The sequence below is a fragment of the Neolamprologus brichardi genome, chromosome 18 (genome assembly GCF_056152115.1).
Source record: "Neolamprologus brichardi isolate AB-2024 chromosome 18, ASM5615211v1, whole genome shotgun sequence".
Classification (NCBI taxonomy): domain Eukaryota; kingdom Metazoa; phylum Chordata; class Actinopteri; order Cichliformes; family Cichlidae; genus Neolamprologus; species Neolamprologus brichardi.
Window position 1 is genome coordinate 30,834,039 of NC_142121.1, and position 16,125 is coordinate 30,850,163.

A 16,125-nucleotide genomic window follows, 5' to 3' on the forward strand; every position below is an offset into this window, starting at 1 on the left:
CAGCTCACCTCCTTCTACCTCCGCCTCACTCTCTCCACTGTCATCGCTGCTACTCGATCGATCTGAGGACGACGAGCCCGAATCAGAGTCTGAATCCGAGTCAGACGCTCCCTCCCCCTTCCTTCCCCCTTCCGTTTTCTCTCCCCGCACCTTGCTCCTCTTGAAGCTCCAGCCCTGACCTCGCATTTTGCCGTCATGGTGACTCAAGGGCGTACTCTGCAATCCAGAGGCGATTTCACCTGCGAGCAAACCAATATTCTCATCGGTTCCCTCCTCTTTCACCCCAAGCATGTGCTCCTCAGTCTTGGGCTGGCTGAGTGTCATAATAGGTGGTGCCTGGGGTGGTGGAGGTGGAGGAGGAGGGGGTGGTGGAGGAGGTGGGGCCTGCTGGTTCTGGATGAACTCATCACGGGCCTGGCTGAAAGTGAACTGTGGGTCTGCGAAGATGGAGAGCTCAGTGCGGCTGACGCCGTGCAGTGATGCGCCCAGCATTAGCTGGCGATCGTGCTCTGGAATATTCCACCAAGCAGGAAGCTCGGAGGTGGGTGGAGCCAGAGCGAGACGCTCCTCCAGGCAGGGGTGCGGGAGGACTCGCTCACGAAGGCGACGCAGGAGGCTGATACGGTAAAGAGTACGGGAAGCACGTTCTTCAGTGATTGGAGCCACAGTCTGGTTAACCTCTGCTGGATCTGAATAAGATGAGCGTGAAATATGTTAAATCATGTGGTAGATATGGTAGGACACTGACTACAACGAAGCCAAGCATCAATCAATTAGTAATTACCTTCACGGCCTGGACGCAGGTGGCACACCCTCCGGCACATAGCGACAAAGGAACGGAAGTATCGACTGAGGCTCTCATCGGTTTTTTTATCTAGACGGGCAAAAGTACGGAAACGGGTCCAGTCAAATTCTGGCTCTCCTCCTTCAGGAACACCGGGCTCCTTTTTGATCTTCTCCACACCGAAAGTTGACACCACGCGGTAGAAATCACATTCTTCCCTACGTGTCCACCTGGAAGAAACAGAAGAGAAAGGGGTCAGGATGAGGACGGTATTTTGTATAACTGATTCTGAACTAAAATGGAAAATACTTAAATCTCTTTACGTGTTTATAATGTGACGTGGTAACTCAGCATTTCTCCTGTAAAAGGTAATATTTCCAAAATCTTAAGCAAGATTTACAAAATAGTGATTTGGTGGGATTAAAGCTTTTTCTACGGTGTGTTGAGACAGTAATATAGCACCTTTGCTGTCGCTCCTGCCGTGCAATCTCCTTCAGCTTGCTGGCCTGTTCGCACCGCCTGCGCCTGCGGTCACCCTTCGCTTCGGCTTCAATCTTCAGCTGCTCTTGTCTGTAGCTGCGCTGGTAAGCTGTGATCAACCGCCGCAGCCGTGCTGTGAGCGATGAGCTTGAGGGCCATTCGCAGACACCGCTATGGCTAGCTGAATTTTCTATGATCACTGGTGGAGGTGCCTTATCTTCCACAGAAATCTCCTCGTCCACATTCATGGACTGGAGGACAAAATAAAAATTTGTTAGTGCTATCATCCAAATCAATGACATTAGAACAGTGCTGCCACATCCAAATGTGATGGGTCTGATATGTACCTCCTCAAAAAGATCTTTGGTGTGTCTTGATGCAGGCTTAAATTCTGGGTCTTCCGAGTACTTATCGTAGTCACCCCTGCATTTAAAAAAAAGAAAGAAAGAAAAAGTAAACAATGCAATTATGCAGTAATCTAATTTAACTTAAACACAGACATTTGAAACTTTTCAAAACTGACAGAAATGTGAAACTGTAAAAGCTCACAGTTAACTTGAAAATCTGCTACAAATCTATAAGCAAATAACTTCTAAAATCATCCCAGTTTGCCAACGACACTCACTCGTCTCCCAGTTCAGCATCACCAGTGTGCTGCTCGGCATCAATGGCCTTGTCGTCAGGCCGGCCGACTCTCTCCAGGAAGCAGAGGCAAGGATCAGCGCGCATGGTGGTGTACATCTCATAACCTAAGAGCAGGGAAAAGTCGAGGCTGTTAAACGCTAAATCTAAGACCACCACAGAGCAAGAACTGAGGCTGTCTTTAAACCACAATAAGATCCTCACACTGAACCCACCGTGCTTGAATACACCAGCCAGCAGTGAGCGGTCCGCGTCAGAGTCCCACCATCCTGCTGGGACCTCTTGCTGCTCCATCTCAGGCATCCAGATATCAACATCCCTGTGAAGAAGAAGAAAACAATGTATAGTATATGGCCAGGACTGGGTGCTGTTTGTGTGCGCACTTGTCTACATATTTTAAATACCTGATATCAGCTCCTTTCAGGACAGAATCAGAATGTTCACCAATAACTTCCTGTTTCAGGTAGTATAGCATACGCACCCTCAGCAACACCCTGACATGGGAGAATAGAGGTTTAGATCCATGGTGAATAATCTACACAAATATACATACACACAGCTGACTGGTTCACTAACTTGTTGCACTGATGCTTGAGGTGCTTGCGGTAGCTGTCGTCAAGCAGCAGGGTATCAGGGTTGTACTTGCGGATCCACTCCACCTTCTGAACATCAAATGTACTCTGGGCTTTTACCCTCTTGCCCTTTCTGCCTCTTGGGACAGGAATAGAAAGGCCTAGACACACACAAAAGAATAAATACTGCTATTCAGCTTTTACACAGATTTGCTCATTAACAAGCTAAGAACCACAGTTAGGTCCATAAATATTTTATACAGAAAACTTTGTTTGGTTCTGTTCATTACCACAATGATGAAACAACTCAGATGCAGGTGAAGTGCATCTGAGTTGAAGTTTAGCTTTAATTCAGTGAACAAAAAGATTGCATAAAAATGTGAGGAGCTAAAGCATTTTTTTAATAACACAATCCCTTCATTTCAGTAAAAAGTAATGGGCAAATTAAAAAATTGGAAATAAAATGTTCATTTCTAATAATTGGTTGAAAACGCTTTGTTGGCAATGACAGCCTGAAGTCTTGAACTCATGGACATGACCAGATGCTGGGTTTCCTCTGTTTTAATACTCCACCAGGCCTTTACTGAAGCAGCTTTCAGTTGCTGTTTGTTTGCTTTCTGTCTCAAGTTTAGTCTTCAGCAAGTGAAATGCATGTTCAATTGGGTTGAGGACAGGTGAGTGACTTGTCCATTCAAGAATATTCCACTTCTTTGCTTTAATAAACTCCTGGGTTACTTTGGCTGTATGTTTTGGGTAATTGCCCACTTATATTATAAAATACCACACAATTAATTTGACAGCATTTAGCTGGATTTGAGCAAACAGTAAGTCTTTGAACACCTCAGAATTCATTCGGCTACACCAGCGCCTTCTTTCTTTCTCAGGATGCAACAAACTGTAAAATCTTCTATTTGTAATATTGTATCAACGTCTCTGATGTTTTTTCCCCCCCAGCAGCTTTAGGATAGTTCATTTCTCCTGCACAGAGAGCTTCTTTGACTTCATGTTGTCTGTTCACAGCAAAATCTTCCAAATGCAAGCGCCACACCTCAAATCAACTCCAGGCCTTTTATTGATAATGATTTAATGAAGGAGTTGCCCAAACCTGCTCATGAAAGTCTTTGAGTCAATTGTCCAATGACTTTTTGTACCTTTAAAAAGAGGGCGCATGTTAAGGAACTAAACTCCTAAAGCCTTGTGGGAAGTTGAGTCTACACATTATGTCCATTATATACTATAACTGGAATATGTTCCAATAAATGGGTAAAAAAACAAAACAAAACCTGTGTCAGTGTTCAAATATATATATGCACTTAACTGTATGAGGGATAAATGGGAATGCTAAGTGCAGCTCCATACCCGAGTGGTTGAGTAGCGTTTGTGGTTCACGCCCATTCTCTGGCGGCGTGATGAGCTCCCAGATGAAACTCTTGATGTTCTCGTCTCCACGATAGTGAAGCAGACAGAAGACCAGAATAACGCGACAGATCGTCTCCACATCACGCTCGCTCAGACGCCGCTTACACCTGGCATGGGATAAGATGTCCCTCCAGCGACCCCAACTAAAAAAGACGAACAAAGAAAAGACTGAAAATCAAGGACAAAACCCAATTAAAAAGAAAAAAAAATACAGGAAATGCACTCTTCGCACCCATAGACGAGAAGGTGTTTCTCCACCCGGAAACAGTCAGTGCGGCCGTAACCACCTCCGCTGTGGCGGTCAGACCGCCGAGAAGCACGTGAGTGTCTGGAATTGGAAGGTGGGTACTCTTCATCACTGTCTAGATCGGACAGGTCTCCACCTTCACCTCGTAGACTGGAGAACTGTCGGGTCTGCTTACGAACTCTTGGAGTGTCGATCACAAGAGTGTTCTGTGAAGAGAAACACTTTGTATTAAGATGAACGCAATAAACAACTCAAACTTGGTGTATGAGAGGATAGGTGCTTTTAAATAAATCTAATACAAGTTGACACCATTTAGCTCTACAATTCTCATATGAATTTCTTTACCAAAGAAATAAAACCGCATAGCTTTACCTTCCTATTGATTGTGTCCATGTCTATGTCTGCTTTCTTGGCCCACTTCTGCCAGAACTCAGGGTCATCGAGGGCGATGTCAGTACGGTTCTCAGAGGCCACAAAGCTGGCTTTGGAGAAAGTGGAACCTTTTCCCTCGCTCTCAATGGTGATGGTAGTGGCTCTTCGCTGAAGGATCTGGTCAATATCTTCCTCACAGAACCGACTACCCTCGTCGTTCTCATCCATGATGGCAGCATAAGCCCCCTTCCTAAGCAGATCTTCTATCTCCTTCTTGGAGAACTGCTGGATCTGTCGAAAGGCATCGAATGACATTTACAAGTTACCCAGACTGGATTTCAAAAGGCTAGTTTTGGGGGGAAAAAAAAAATGCACAAAATATACTACAACTGATCATTAATGTGGCACGGCAGTCTGAGTCTGTGACTTTTCTTACCCCATTGACGTTGCTGTCTTTGTTGCCACTCATGCTTTGCAGGACTGCACGGTCTAGACCTAGCTTCAGACTTGCTTTATCAAGCATCTCCCGCTCATAGGAATTTCTAGTGATGAGTCGGTAGACCTTGACAGCCTTTGACTGGCCAATACGATGACATCGGGCTTGGGCCTAAAATAGCCATTTAAAAAACAAATAAAAAACAAACAAACAAACAAACAAAGGGGTCAAGAGAGCAGAACTTGCACAAAATGAGGAGAAAGTACAAAGTTTGACCCAAATATTTTAAGATTGTTTGATCTTTTGGTGATATTCATGATATTCTTGTACCTGCAGGTCATTTTGAGGGTTCCAGTCAGAGTCAAATATAACACAAGTGTCAGCAGCAGTTAGGTTAATACCCAGGCCACCGGCGCGGGTACACAGCAGGAAGACAAAGCGGTCTGAGTCGGGTTTGCTGAAACGATCGATGGCAGCCTGTCGCAAGTTCCCACGCACTCTACCATCAATTCGCTCATAAAGGTATCTGTAAAAACAAGTTACATTAACCTACCACACAGCATTCTGCAAGCACTAACAAATATTTCAAAAAGGTTTTTAATGATCGCTGACTTAGCATGCATTTGACATTTATTTATCATTTTAGAAAAACTGCAACATATACACTGCGGTCATCATACCTCTTGTTGATGAGGTAGTCCTCCAGAATGTCTAAGCAGCGCACCATCTGGGAGAAGATGAGCACTTTGTGGCCACCAGCCTTGAGGCGAGGCAGCAGCTTGTCCAGTAGCACCAGCTTACCAGCCGACCGAATCAGAGCCTGCAAATGGAAGTCAGGGGCCAGGGGGTCGTACACCTCCCGCAACTCCGCTACGATCTTCTCCTCCGCACCTGAACATAACATCGAGAACATTTTGGTTTTAAATAAATATGGTACCTGCTGGCAAAACCTGCAGTGCTGCCGCTGTATTTTAGAAACATCACATGCTAATAACATCTGCCAAATATCAAATGATTATATGAACTACATGGCACAATTTAGGTCTGTGAGCCTGAGTGTACCAAAGGTACAAAGAGCTAAAAAAAAACAAACTTCGACCTAATGTTGTTTATCAATGCCAGAGGATAAACAAGCTGTCTCCACTAGACGGGGGAAAAAAAACTCGTTAAGAGTCATGTAGTACCATTGATGAGGTAGGGGTGGTTGCAGCACTTGCGGAGCTCCATCATAGTGTTGAGCAGGTTGGGGACATTGCTGTTACTGCTTGCTCCTAAACTGAGGAAACTGAAGTTTCTCTCCAGAATGGCCCGGTAGTACTTCTTCTGGATATCTGTCAGTTCAACCTGAGAGGAAACAATTGCACGTTATGTTTTTTCTCCCTTTAAGCTCACCGGTGATGTTATGACAATCATCAATTGAGATCCTTGTTTTTTTTTTTTTGTTGTTTTTTTTTGGGGGGGGGGGTTGTGAAAAGAAAAGGTCTCGCATTAAGATTTTATTCCATCTAACCTCAATGATGGTCTCCTGTTTGGGTGCCAAGTTCTTCTCTACATCCTCCTTGAGCCTTCGAAGCATCATGGGTTTCAAGATTGCTTGTAGCTTCTGAACCTAAAGGACCAAAACAAATAATCAGCTCAATAGCGGGCAAGGGAGCAGATGCGTATAGGTAACGGCGACAAACAGAATAGGGTTATCGATGCTAACACCAATATTTAGGCATGTCGCACCTGTTCCTCTGTTTTCAAGTCTCCAAAGTCTCTGAGAAATTCCGTTTCAGAGGGGAACTGGGCAGGCTCCAGGAAATGAAGCAGACTAAAGAGCTCCTCCACAGTGTTCTGGAGGGGAGTGCCAGTCAACAACACTTTGTGTTCCTGAAAGAACCACAAGACACAAAATGTGAGATGGAAGAAAAAAGAAGGGCGAGTGTAAAACCGTGTGGTGATAAATCAGGGACGATGCAGAAGGAACAAGATCCCAAAAAAACAGATTAGCTGAAGTCTGAAAGTTTTTTAAAACCATTTGGGGTGCACTTCTGTGTAAATGAAAACAATTTTAATTCAATTAAAACTGTGCTGGACACCATTATGTCAGTATTCCTGTTATTCAGCAACATTAGCTGTGGGCCACTCACCAGGTCCAGCATCTTTAAGCTATCCAAAAGCTTGCAATTACGATTTTTGAGACGGTGAGCCTCGTCAATGATGACGCAACGCCAGGCGATCTCCCTCAACTCTGGGCAGTCAGATAGCACCATCTCAAAGGTTGTGATGAGAGCATCGAACTTGTACGCACCCGGGATTAAATGCTCCTGCACACAAAATCATAATTTTCATTATACATGTTATGAACACATTACAAAAAACACACAACAAATCGCTGGCGATCATAACCAATAACTTTACCTTCTCATCTTTGCAGTACATCTCATACTGCTGTATCATCTGTCGGCTGGCCAGGCTGCCGTGATAGACGATGGCATTCATGTTGGTCCACGTAGAGAACTCCCGCTCCCAGTTGGTGATGGTGGAGAGGGGAGCAATGACCAGAAAGGGGCCCTGGACACCAGCAGCATAAACCTCAGATAGGAGTGCAATAGACTGGATGGTCTTCCCCAGACCCATCTCATCTGCCAGGATACAGTTCTGCCTAAAATAAAGAAACATCATTTGAGTGCAAAATGCAGTGGTATGTTCACACTGTCTGAAACTAGTTTGAAGATTAAAATATGTTTCTGACCATGGTGTTAAGCAAGAGAGTGTGTGGGATAAATACCTGTTGTACCAGTTAAAGAGCAGCCAGTTGACTCCTTCCAGCTGGTACTCTCTGAGTGTGTTACCATTCTTGTACTCTCTCGTCTCCTCTAACTTTTTCCAAGAACTGGCAGGAGGCCGTGCCTAAATAGAAGAGAAAAAATAGATGAAAAACTCACAAGAAACATCGTTGTTCCCTTACGCAAGTTCTCATTTTTTCCATTAAGCCAAGTTTTGAAGGAAGGAAGGAGACAAAAGTAAAAAAAAAAAAAGAAAAAAAGAAGAAACTCAAAGAAGCATTTTTGCATCTTGATGCAGAGCAGATTAGTTCTGTTGGAAAAACTGAGGATTTTCTAAAGTTTGGTTCACAGTGAATGGTAACCTGCACTGAACATGCTTTGATTTGTGCACTGGGGGTTGTGTCAGTTTGCTTCTGTTACACACAAAGTGTCTCTCTAAACTGTTTACGTTAAACATTTAACAGAGAAACACAGGGACAAACTTAAAGTTACATCTTCCTCCCACCATTGTTTAATTAAAGTGTAGTTTGGGATTCTAAAACACGGATGCTGGATACACATCTTCATCCAAGCCAGCATCTTCACAGTCACGTACTCTTCCAAATTTACAGTCACCAATAGTATTTCTGGACTTATGGCCTGACAATTTCACATCAGTGGCTGTGGTCATCACTGTAATGTTGTGTTGAAAAGAATACACGGTTGTACTATCAGACGTCACAACATAAATACACACAGATACATTACTATATCTTTTACATGACTGCTCACCGCTCTCTTAAGGCGAGGTTGTCTGTTTTGGATCTTGCTGAATTCTTCAACCTTGCCTTCGTCCACATCCTCCTTCAGCTCCCAAGTAGCATCTTCATATGGCAGAGAGCACCACTTCACCAAGTAGTAGATTACAGGCTGACAGGACGAGAGAGAATGGGAATTAACACAAGCAATTTGCAATTTTGCAAAGGGAGGTCAAAAGAACCATGTCCAAAATTAGGCCACATAGCCAAAGGTTAATGCCTCATCTCTCACCTCGCCGTTGTCCTTGTCCACACTGTGGGACACATCGAGGATCCTGTCCACCTCCACGTAGTCTGGATTAAAAGGCTCCTCGTCCTAAAGAAAACAATAGCATTAGCCACAGACAGCATAAGGATAAGTGCATCTAACTGAGATACACCCGAACTGTGTGCTTCCCGCTCACCTCCTGGAACAAGTGCCTCATCTGAGCTTGCTTGGTCTTGAACCTCTTAATCTTTTGATGGATCCTCTTGTCTTTCTCCAGCTGCTCCAAAGTGGCCCACTCGCAGTGCAAGTATGAACTGAAAACAAGAGTGTGCAGTTGTACTCATTTTTACTCACTCACCCATCCCCTCAAGCAATAAACAAAAAACAAACAAAAAAGTGTCACGTGCCAGAGTCAAAGATGCTCAGAGAGACACTGCAACTTACTAGTTTTTGTATTTCACAAAGAATTCTTCTATATTTGTATACTGGCCTGGAAACACCTTAAAAATAAAAGAGCAAATTTGAAGCCATTACGCCCGCAACAACTTAAATTATTTTAAGTAATTTAAAGATTATAATTAAGTGAACATACTTCCTTCTTGGTTAATCTCATGGAGAGAATTTTGTCTACAATGGCAGCATCTTCTTCACTTGGGTTTTCCTGTAAAATAAATACGTGTCAGAAACGTACACTACAAACATCACAAATAGCCACACATAAATGTGAATAAAAACAAACACCCCAAAATACACACAACCAGCATCCGTCTCAGCGTGACAATAAGAAGAAATGATATCGTTCCACACTGACCACAAAGAACTGCATACTGGGCAATCCATCACCATCCAGCTCCACTTCCTGTTTGAGCTGCACTGGTGCCCCACTGCTGATGGAAGCCACAGCTGCCGCGGTTGTAGTAACATCTACGTCTTCCTGCTCGTCTTCATCATCCGTTATCTTGATATCTAGATCCTCAGTGTACTTCTTTCTCTTCACCACACGATTGGAGCGTCTCTTCTGAGGAGAGAGGGGCGCAATTTAAACGTGTGTATTCTGTGCAGCAGGAGCCGAGTGTTATTAGACAGTTCATTCAGAATTCATTATATTTCTGTGGTATCTTGACTTATATGCCCCCTTTTTCCAAATCGGTTCATAACTGGGACGTCCCAGCACATAACTGGATGTGTGTCAACCACCTGAGACAGGAAGGGAGGCTACTCATCTGCAACTATCAGGTGGTTTTATTAGGACAAGTCTTTACTGTGGAAGTACTCCACATACTCCTAATCTTCTGTTTATTTTATGTCACAATTATTATCACAAAGACATCAAATCAGAGCAATGTACTGTCAACAATTGCTACCAACAAACAGTATGATTATGAAGTGTTCACAGTGGGGCAAAAAAAGAAAAGAAAGGATGGCTCAACACTATTTGTTGCGTCTACTCGTATGATTTTATGAGCATGCATGTGCTTGTACCGTAATCATGTCATCCTCCAGCGCAGCAGGTGACGCAGGACTCAACTCCCCGTCAGAGTGGTCTGAGGACGCATTCCTTTTTCTTTTCTTTGCTCCAACTAGAGTGATAGTACTGTAGGATGGAGGAGGGGGGGGGTTAAATATGGTTTTCTTCAAAGCTGCATTTCTAAATGTACAGAAATAAGCTGTGCATTTAAATGTCTTCATTTGCTTACTTCGCCTTAGCTTTGCTTTTGCTCTTGTTCGCAGCACTGGGTATTACTGTGCCTCCTGCCACTATAGTTGTTCCTCCCGGTGCCTTGACTTTTCCCTTTTTGTCAGGCCCTCCTGCGGTTTTGGGTGCCGTTCCTCCACATACAGGGCTTTTCTTCTTACTTCCTCCACCGCTGGTTTTCTTCTTAGCACTAGACACCACCGTCACGGTACCCCCCATTTCTGGGGAAGACTGCGTAGCTGGAAGCTCATCCTGGTTAAGGACTCTGGGTAGGTTCTTCTCACCACGAGCTTTGGCCCGAGCTATAGCCTCAGCCACTATACGGTTAGCTTTCTCTTGCTTGCACAGAATCTCCACTCGCCGCACAGAGGCAGGCTCTCCGGGCGCCTTGGTAATGCGGATGGCCTGCGATGGAGTGGTAGTTGTAGAAGACGGTCCTGCTGCTGAAGTGTTGATGACCTTCACAACAGAGACGGTGCCGCCAGCGGACGAAGCTGCGCTTGTCTGAGTTAAAGAGAAGGTTAAAAATACATAACATTTTTACAAAATTACAATACATTCTGTAATTTCTCTCAGTTCACATTAAAAGCCCCACTCTAATGTAGGGAATAAATAAAATCTGCAGATTAGAGGTCTACCTGTGGCTGCAGAAGCATTTTGAGTGGTACTGCCACTCGCTGCCCTCCTTGGCCTTGGGATATTTGCAACACCTGAGGGCCGCCGGTATTCCCAGCTCCTGAAACCAGCTGGTACTGCACTCATGAAAGAGACACATCAAGTTACAGATTGATCAGATTGATTTAAAAAAAAAAAAAAATCTTGTTAATTTTTAGGAAGTCCTTCAGACAGGGTTTGTTATGTTTTTTTGTTTTTTAAACTAATACTCTTTTTTTTTTTTTTTTTTTTTAAATCAGAGTATTAGTTTAAAAAACAAAAAAACATAACAAACCTTGTCTGAAGGACTTCCTAAAAATTAACAAGATTTTTTTTTTTTTTTTAAATGCAAGTTTCCGAGAATAAGTTGTATTTACAAGTTTTTAAAACTGGATGGCATACGACTTGTAAAAGCAACCTCTAGCACATGGATGAGACTTCCTTCTGACTCCAAAATTTGCTTTAAACTAGGTGGTGTTCCCACCCATACAGACTTTGAGTGGGCTACATCATAAATACACGCACACACGCCTGAAAAATAAAAATAAATAAACAATGCCTTTATGTTATCAGTTTACTAGTAGACAGTTTGGGCGATCGTGGCTCAAGAGTTGGAAGTTCGCCTTGTAATCAGAAGGTTGCCGGTTCAAGCCCCGGCTTGGACAGTCTCGATCGTTGTGTCCTTGGGCAAGACACTTCACCTGTTGCCTACTGGTGGTCAGAGGGCCCGGTGGCGCCAGTGTCCGGCAGCCTCGCCTCTGTCAGTGCGCCCCAGGGTGGCTGTGGCTACAATGTAGCTTGTGAATGTGTGTGTGAATGGGTGGATGACAGGTTGTGTAAAGCGCTTTGGGGTCCTTATGGACTAGAAAAGCGCTATACAAATACAGGCCATTTACCATTTTACAGTTTGCTCTGTCTTATTGCGAAAGTTCAAATGCTTGAAATAAACTAGCATGAGTCCTTCCTGTTTCATGGTTTGTCTGTTGGGTTGCTACTGTAGTTATTGTTCACACTGCCCCCCCAACACACACACACACAGCAAAGGTATTTCAAAATTTTGCTGTCATGTTGCTTTAAACTGGTTTAAAAAAAACACAAAACAAAAAACAAACAAACACAAAAACCCCACAATGACCATGTAAAATTGTTATCAACTTGACAGAAAGACGAACACATTGATTAGACACAGATTATTTGGAGTAATAATAAACTTAACATTCTTATTAAAAGACCTAAATTTGCTGGTTTTTCAACCTGAAGCCATTAAATATCACGTAACAAAGGCACGGGGAGAATGTCAATATATTTAAAATGCACCGTCCTTTATCTCCAAGCTTGCCAGTCCTTCCACATCACATACCACAAAGTGCGTTTCAAAACAATCAATGCTCTTCAGCTGATCAGAGAAACTACCTCTGAATACTAACTGATACCGCTCAGTGGAGCCAAGATGGTAATTAATCTGGTCTGATCTGTCCTGGCTAAAAGACATTGCCAAAGCCAAGGTGTTTTGCCATGTCACCTCATATTACACAGAATATTACATTTGTACATCTGAAGCACTGTGTACTCTGGTACACATGTTGAACTAAAATATTAGTTACACAGTGACACCTCTGAGGAGGAGCAAACTTTCACAGATTTCAGAACTATAGTACTTGCGAATGGTGGAAATTAAAAGCAGACCAGTATTCAAGATGATTGACAAGGGAACAACAACAACAACAACAACAACAACAACAACAAGACTTTCAAGGCCCCACGTACTTGAAACAACAGAAATTAAGAGCAATTTGAATGATTTTCCCAAAAACATGCCATCAAAACTCATCGTAACTTATTAACACTGTTAAACAAGCCGAGACCTCTAACTCCTACAGCACTCGTTTCTCACCTTTACACCACCTTGCTGATTGGGCTGTTGTTGCACCTGTAGCTGAATTGTGAGAACTTTGGGCTGCCCTCCAGCCTGGCCTGCTGCTCGTGCCTGGGTCAGGGCTGCTAGCTGGCTCCCCTGGAGCACCAGTTTTCCCCCGGGGAGCTGCCCCAGAACCAGTTTAGCTGGGGCCTGGGTCTGCTGAGGTTGGCCTCCTTGTGCCGTCTGAACCTGCTGGACTTGGGTGACCTGCTGTTGGGCTGCAAGAGTTTGACCTGCTTGAGTTGCAGAGCCAGCCTGGGATGGCTGCTGAAGAACCAAGGTGATGCGTTTTGCTTCTCCACCCTAGAATGAGAAATGCAGAAGGACATTTATAACTGAACTAATTAAAAAACATGAAATCAGCAGTTATCCTGATGGTCACCTGCTGACACTTTGTGGTCTGCTTACCTGCGTCTGCATAGCTGGCTGGAGCTGCACTTGGCCCTGTGCCTGGACCTGGATCTGAGCTGCCTGGGGTTGAACTTGGATCTGAGCAGCTTGGTTTTGGAGCTGCACTTGGCCCTGTGCCTGGACCTGGATCTGGGCAGCCTGGGGTTGAGTTATCTGTGCTGTTGCTGGAATCTGCACTTGAACTGGCTGGCCTTGTGTCTGCTGCACCTGCTGGGGCATGGACGTGAGCAACACCTGTTTCACTGGTCCATTAGGAGACTGCAGCAGCCTCTGCACGCCTGCACCACCCACCTTCACTTGTGTTTGTCCTGGGCCTGCCTGATTCAATACTGTTCCGCCCTGCAGGATGGACATGCCAGGTTTGAGTGGTGTGCCAGACACTACACGGATGACCTTTCCACCAGTCTGACCCGTGGCTCCTGATACAGTCTGTAGCACCTGTGCTTGACCCTGGGGACCTTTGAGAATGACAATTTTGCCACCAGCCTGTTGTGTAATGGCAGCTAACTGCTGGGGAGTAAGCTGGTGGGTTATCTGTGTGAGCTGGGTGGTGGCGGTGGTTGTAGCTGGAGAGCTAGAAACAGTCAGAGGTGAGCTCAACAGGACAGTGCTACTGGTGACCCCACTGGCATTGCTGGCAATTGGTATGGTGGTCTGGGCCTGTATCTGATTCACAGTATCAGTAGGAGTAGGGGCAGGGGTCACAGGAGGCGCTACAGCTATGGAAATGGTCTGAGGAGTTGCCACTTGCACTGGCTGCTGTGTGGGGACTTGAACAGGGGCTGGATCCGGAACGGCTGGAGCTTCTACAGGAACACAGAGGCTCATGTTAGACGCGAGCTCAGGAGCAGGCTCAGACTCTGGTGGTGGATCCACCTGGCCCAGAGCGAGCTTGAACGCTTCCTCAACCGGGTCCGAGGACCCCTGAGAAAAGGAGTCGTCCGGTAGGGCATCCAAGTTAAACAGGGGTGTGTCCTCAAAGAGGTCCATAATGGGATCTGCCATCTTGCCCACTCCACACAGGGAGATGGGCACAATGTTAAAAAGACTCCGAGATGGAAGCTAAATAGTTGTTATCCAGATCTTCTCAATTTTTAGATAATCAGCTGTGAAGGGAAAGAAAACAACAGTTAGACACAATTTTCTTACTGACTTTGTTCAAAGAAATGCTGCACTATTACAGCATAACGTCTCTCAGACCTGGACATCAAACTGTGAAGTGACAGCTCTAATGGTTAGTACAAGAGTCCTTAAGTAAAGGAAGGGAGAAGCAAAGAAATATAATCACTGTACTTTTTATTTTGGTTTGCTGGTGGCTATGAAGATCATAATCAGTGGAAATGTCTTAAGGGTTAACAGGACATGAACAGTTTACTAAAACAATGATCACTTTACGTAAACAAGCTTTTATTTATCTTAGTGGCTGTGGTGGAAATTATCCGGTTAATACAGTTAATGGGCCGCATAAAAAATAAAATAATGTTAGAAGGATGTAGCAGCTTGTAAACTAGAGACAAAACAAGTATAGTTTTTGAATCCATCCTCCAACTCGTGGCCACACCGTCCAGAAACGCTTTCAAAGTGAAATTAAAAGCTTTGAAAACACACAAAAACAGTGCTCGTCGGCTTAAGTGTTAACATATAAAGAGAAAGTACGCGGATAACATTTAGTGAATGAAAATAACGAGGAGTGAAGTCATACGATTAGGTCAGTGATGCTGGAAAGACGGGATGCTTTCCTCTCAGGTCGTATTGCAGTCTTTCTCTCAAAACCGTCGGCTAGCATTAGCTTCTACCGCTACAAAAATGTGCCTGTTACAAAGGCGTGTGTGGCACCGTAAACACATTTAGACTCAAAAACACGATGAATTGTGTCCTCTTCGCCGTTAGTTCGCTTTCCAGTCATTTACTATCAACCATTCAGTCCACCGGACTCCTTCAATATCGTCAACAAACCGGACCAAACCAAAGCAACGTGCCACAATAACCATTGCCCGTCAACGTTCAGACACAGGTTAGGCCGCATTGCTGTTTCGGCTGGCCTGCGTCTATTTTCGGCAAAAATACGTGAAAATAACCATCATATCTACTGCCCCAACTCTCACAGTAATAATTTCAGGGTGCTAAATTTACCTTTGCGTCGACACACATGGCTTTCTGAGTCTCACAACACTGTACGATTACAGGAAACGGCCAGGAGAGAGCAGGAACTAACATTCTTGCCAGAGAAAGCTCAGAAAGCGTGCCCCTCTGGTGCCGTGAAGCGATCATTGGTTAGCCTCCTCCCAAGCCGGCAGCATACGGCAATTTCATTGGCTCGACTAGCTGTCCATCAGACGTTCTGTCGCTACCGAGCGGGATGAGAGTCATAGTTTGGTTGAAGTAACACTAAATGCGGCCTAGTTGGGATCGTTTGGCTCGGTGATCTTCAACATTGCTGTCTCGCTGTTGTAGATGCTCGAAATAGGAAGCGCAGCAGTTTTAGAGCTGGCTGGAAAAAAATAGATATCGTTTTAATAAACTGAAGTGTTCATGGACTACACGGCCAAAAGACCTGTTTCTGAATGGCACACCATCATTTTTTTCAGCGGTTTATTACACTGGCCATAGCCCAGAAATCAGCCTACATCATTAAATGAATGAAGACCTGTTGTCATATCGGTCTATTAGTTTCTAGATATATATAACCAGACGACGAGGGCGTATTATATATTTCCC

The 16,125-nt window shown here is 44.4% G+C and overlaps 1 protein-coding gene and 1 long non-coding RNA gene across 2 annotated transcripts in view; one reads left to right on the forward strand and one right to left on the reverse strand.

Moving 5' to 3' along the window:
- Window positions 1–5,951, forward strand: part of LOC118455102 (uncharacterized) — a 12,204-nt gene extending 6,253 nt beyond the window's left edge. Inside the window, exons 2-3 of the long non-coding RNA XR_004844014.2 lie at window positions 5,289–5,474; window positions 5,599–5,951. This is a non-coding gene — a long non-coding RNA (uncharacterized LOC118455102). The remainder of the gene's footprint in view (window positions 1–5,288; window positions 5,475–5,598) is intronic.
- Window positions 1–15,644, reverse strand: part of chd8 (chromodomain helicase DNA binding protein 8) — a 19,493-nt gene extending 3,849 nt beyond the window's left edge. Inside the window, exons 1-32 of the mRNA XM_006802712.3 lie at window positions 15,541–15,644; window positions 13,405–14,513; window positions 12,973–13,299; window positions 11,063–11,176; window positions 10,426–10,928; window positions 10,211–10,322; window positions 9,540–9,746; window positions 9,321–9,389; window positions 9,173–9,228; window positions 8,925–9,042; window positions 8,753–8,836; window positions 8,495–8,632; window positions 7,726–7,847; window positions 7,356–7,599; window positions 7,085–7,261; window positions 6,681–6,824; window positions 6,463–6,561; window positions 6,137–6,296; window positions 5,633–5,843; window positions 5,283–5,478; window positions 4,953–5,123; window positions 4,517–4,807; window positions 4,130–4,350; window positions 3,838–4,040; window positions 2,483–2,639; window positions 2,311–2,400; window positions 2,122–2,225; window positions 1,890–2,013; window positions 1,612–1,687; window positions 1,247–1,515; window positions 785–1,014; window positions 9–689 (exon numbers count right to left, since the gene is read on the reverse strand). Coding sequence (XP_006802775.2) covers window positions 9–689; window positions 785–1,014; window positions 1,247–1,515; window positions 1,612–1,687; window positions 1,890–2,013; window positions 2,122–2,225; window positions 2,311–2,400; window positions 2,483–2,639; window positions 3,838–4,040; window positions 4,130–4,350; window positions 4,517–4,807; window positions 4,953–5,123; window positions 5,283–5,478; window positions 5,633–5,843; window positions 6,137–6,296; window positions 6,463–6,561; window positions 6,681–6,824; window positions 7,085–7,261; window positions 7,356–7,599; window positions 7,726–7,847; window positions 8,495–8,632; window positions 8,753–8,836; window positions 8,925–9,042; window positions 9,173–9,228; window positions 9,321–9,389; window positions 9,540–9,746; window positions 10,211–10,322; window positions 10,426–10,928; window positions 11,063–11,176; window positions 12,973–13,299; window positions 13,405–14,412 — 6,706 coding nt within the window. The 5' untranslated portion in view covers window positions 14,413–14,513; window positions 15,541–15,644. The remainder of the gene's footprint in view (window positions 1–8; window positions 690–784; window positions 1,015–1,246; window positions 1,516–1,611; window positions 1,688–1,889; window positions 2,014–2,121; window positions 2,226–2,310; window positions 2,401–2,482; window positions 2,640–3,837; window positions 4,041–4,129; window positions 4,351–4,516; window positions 4,808–4,952; window positions 5,124–5,282; window positions 5,479–5,632; window positions 5,844–6,136; window positions 6,297–6,462; window positions 6,562–6,680; window positions 6,825–7,084; window positions 7,262–7,355; window positions 7,600–7,725; window positions 7,848–8,494; window positions 8,633–8,752; window positions 8,837–8,924; window positions 9,043–9,172; window positions 9,229–9,320; window positions 9,390–9,539; window positions 9,747–10,210; window positions 10,323–10,425; window positions 10,929–11,062; window positions 11,177–12,972; window positions 13,300–13,404; window positions 14,514–15,540) is intronic.
- Window positions 15,645–16,125: the final 481 nt, after the last annotated feature.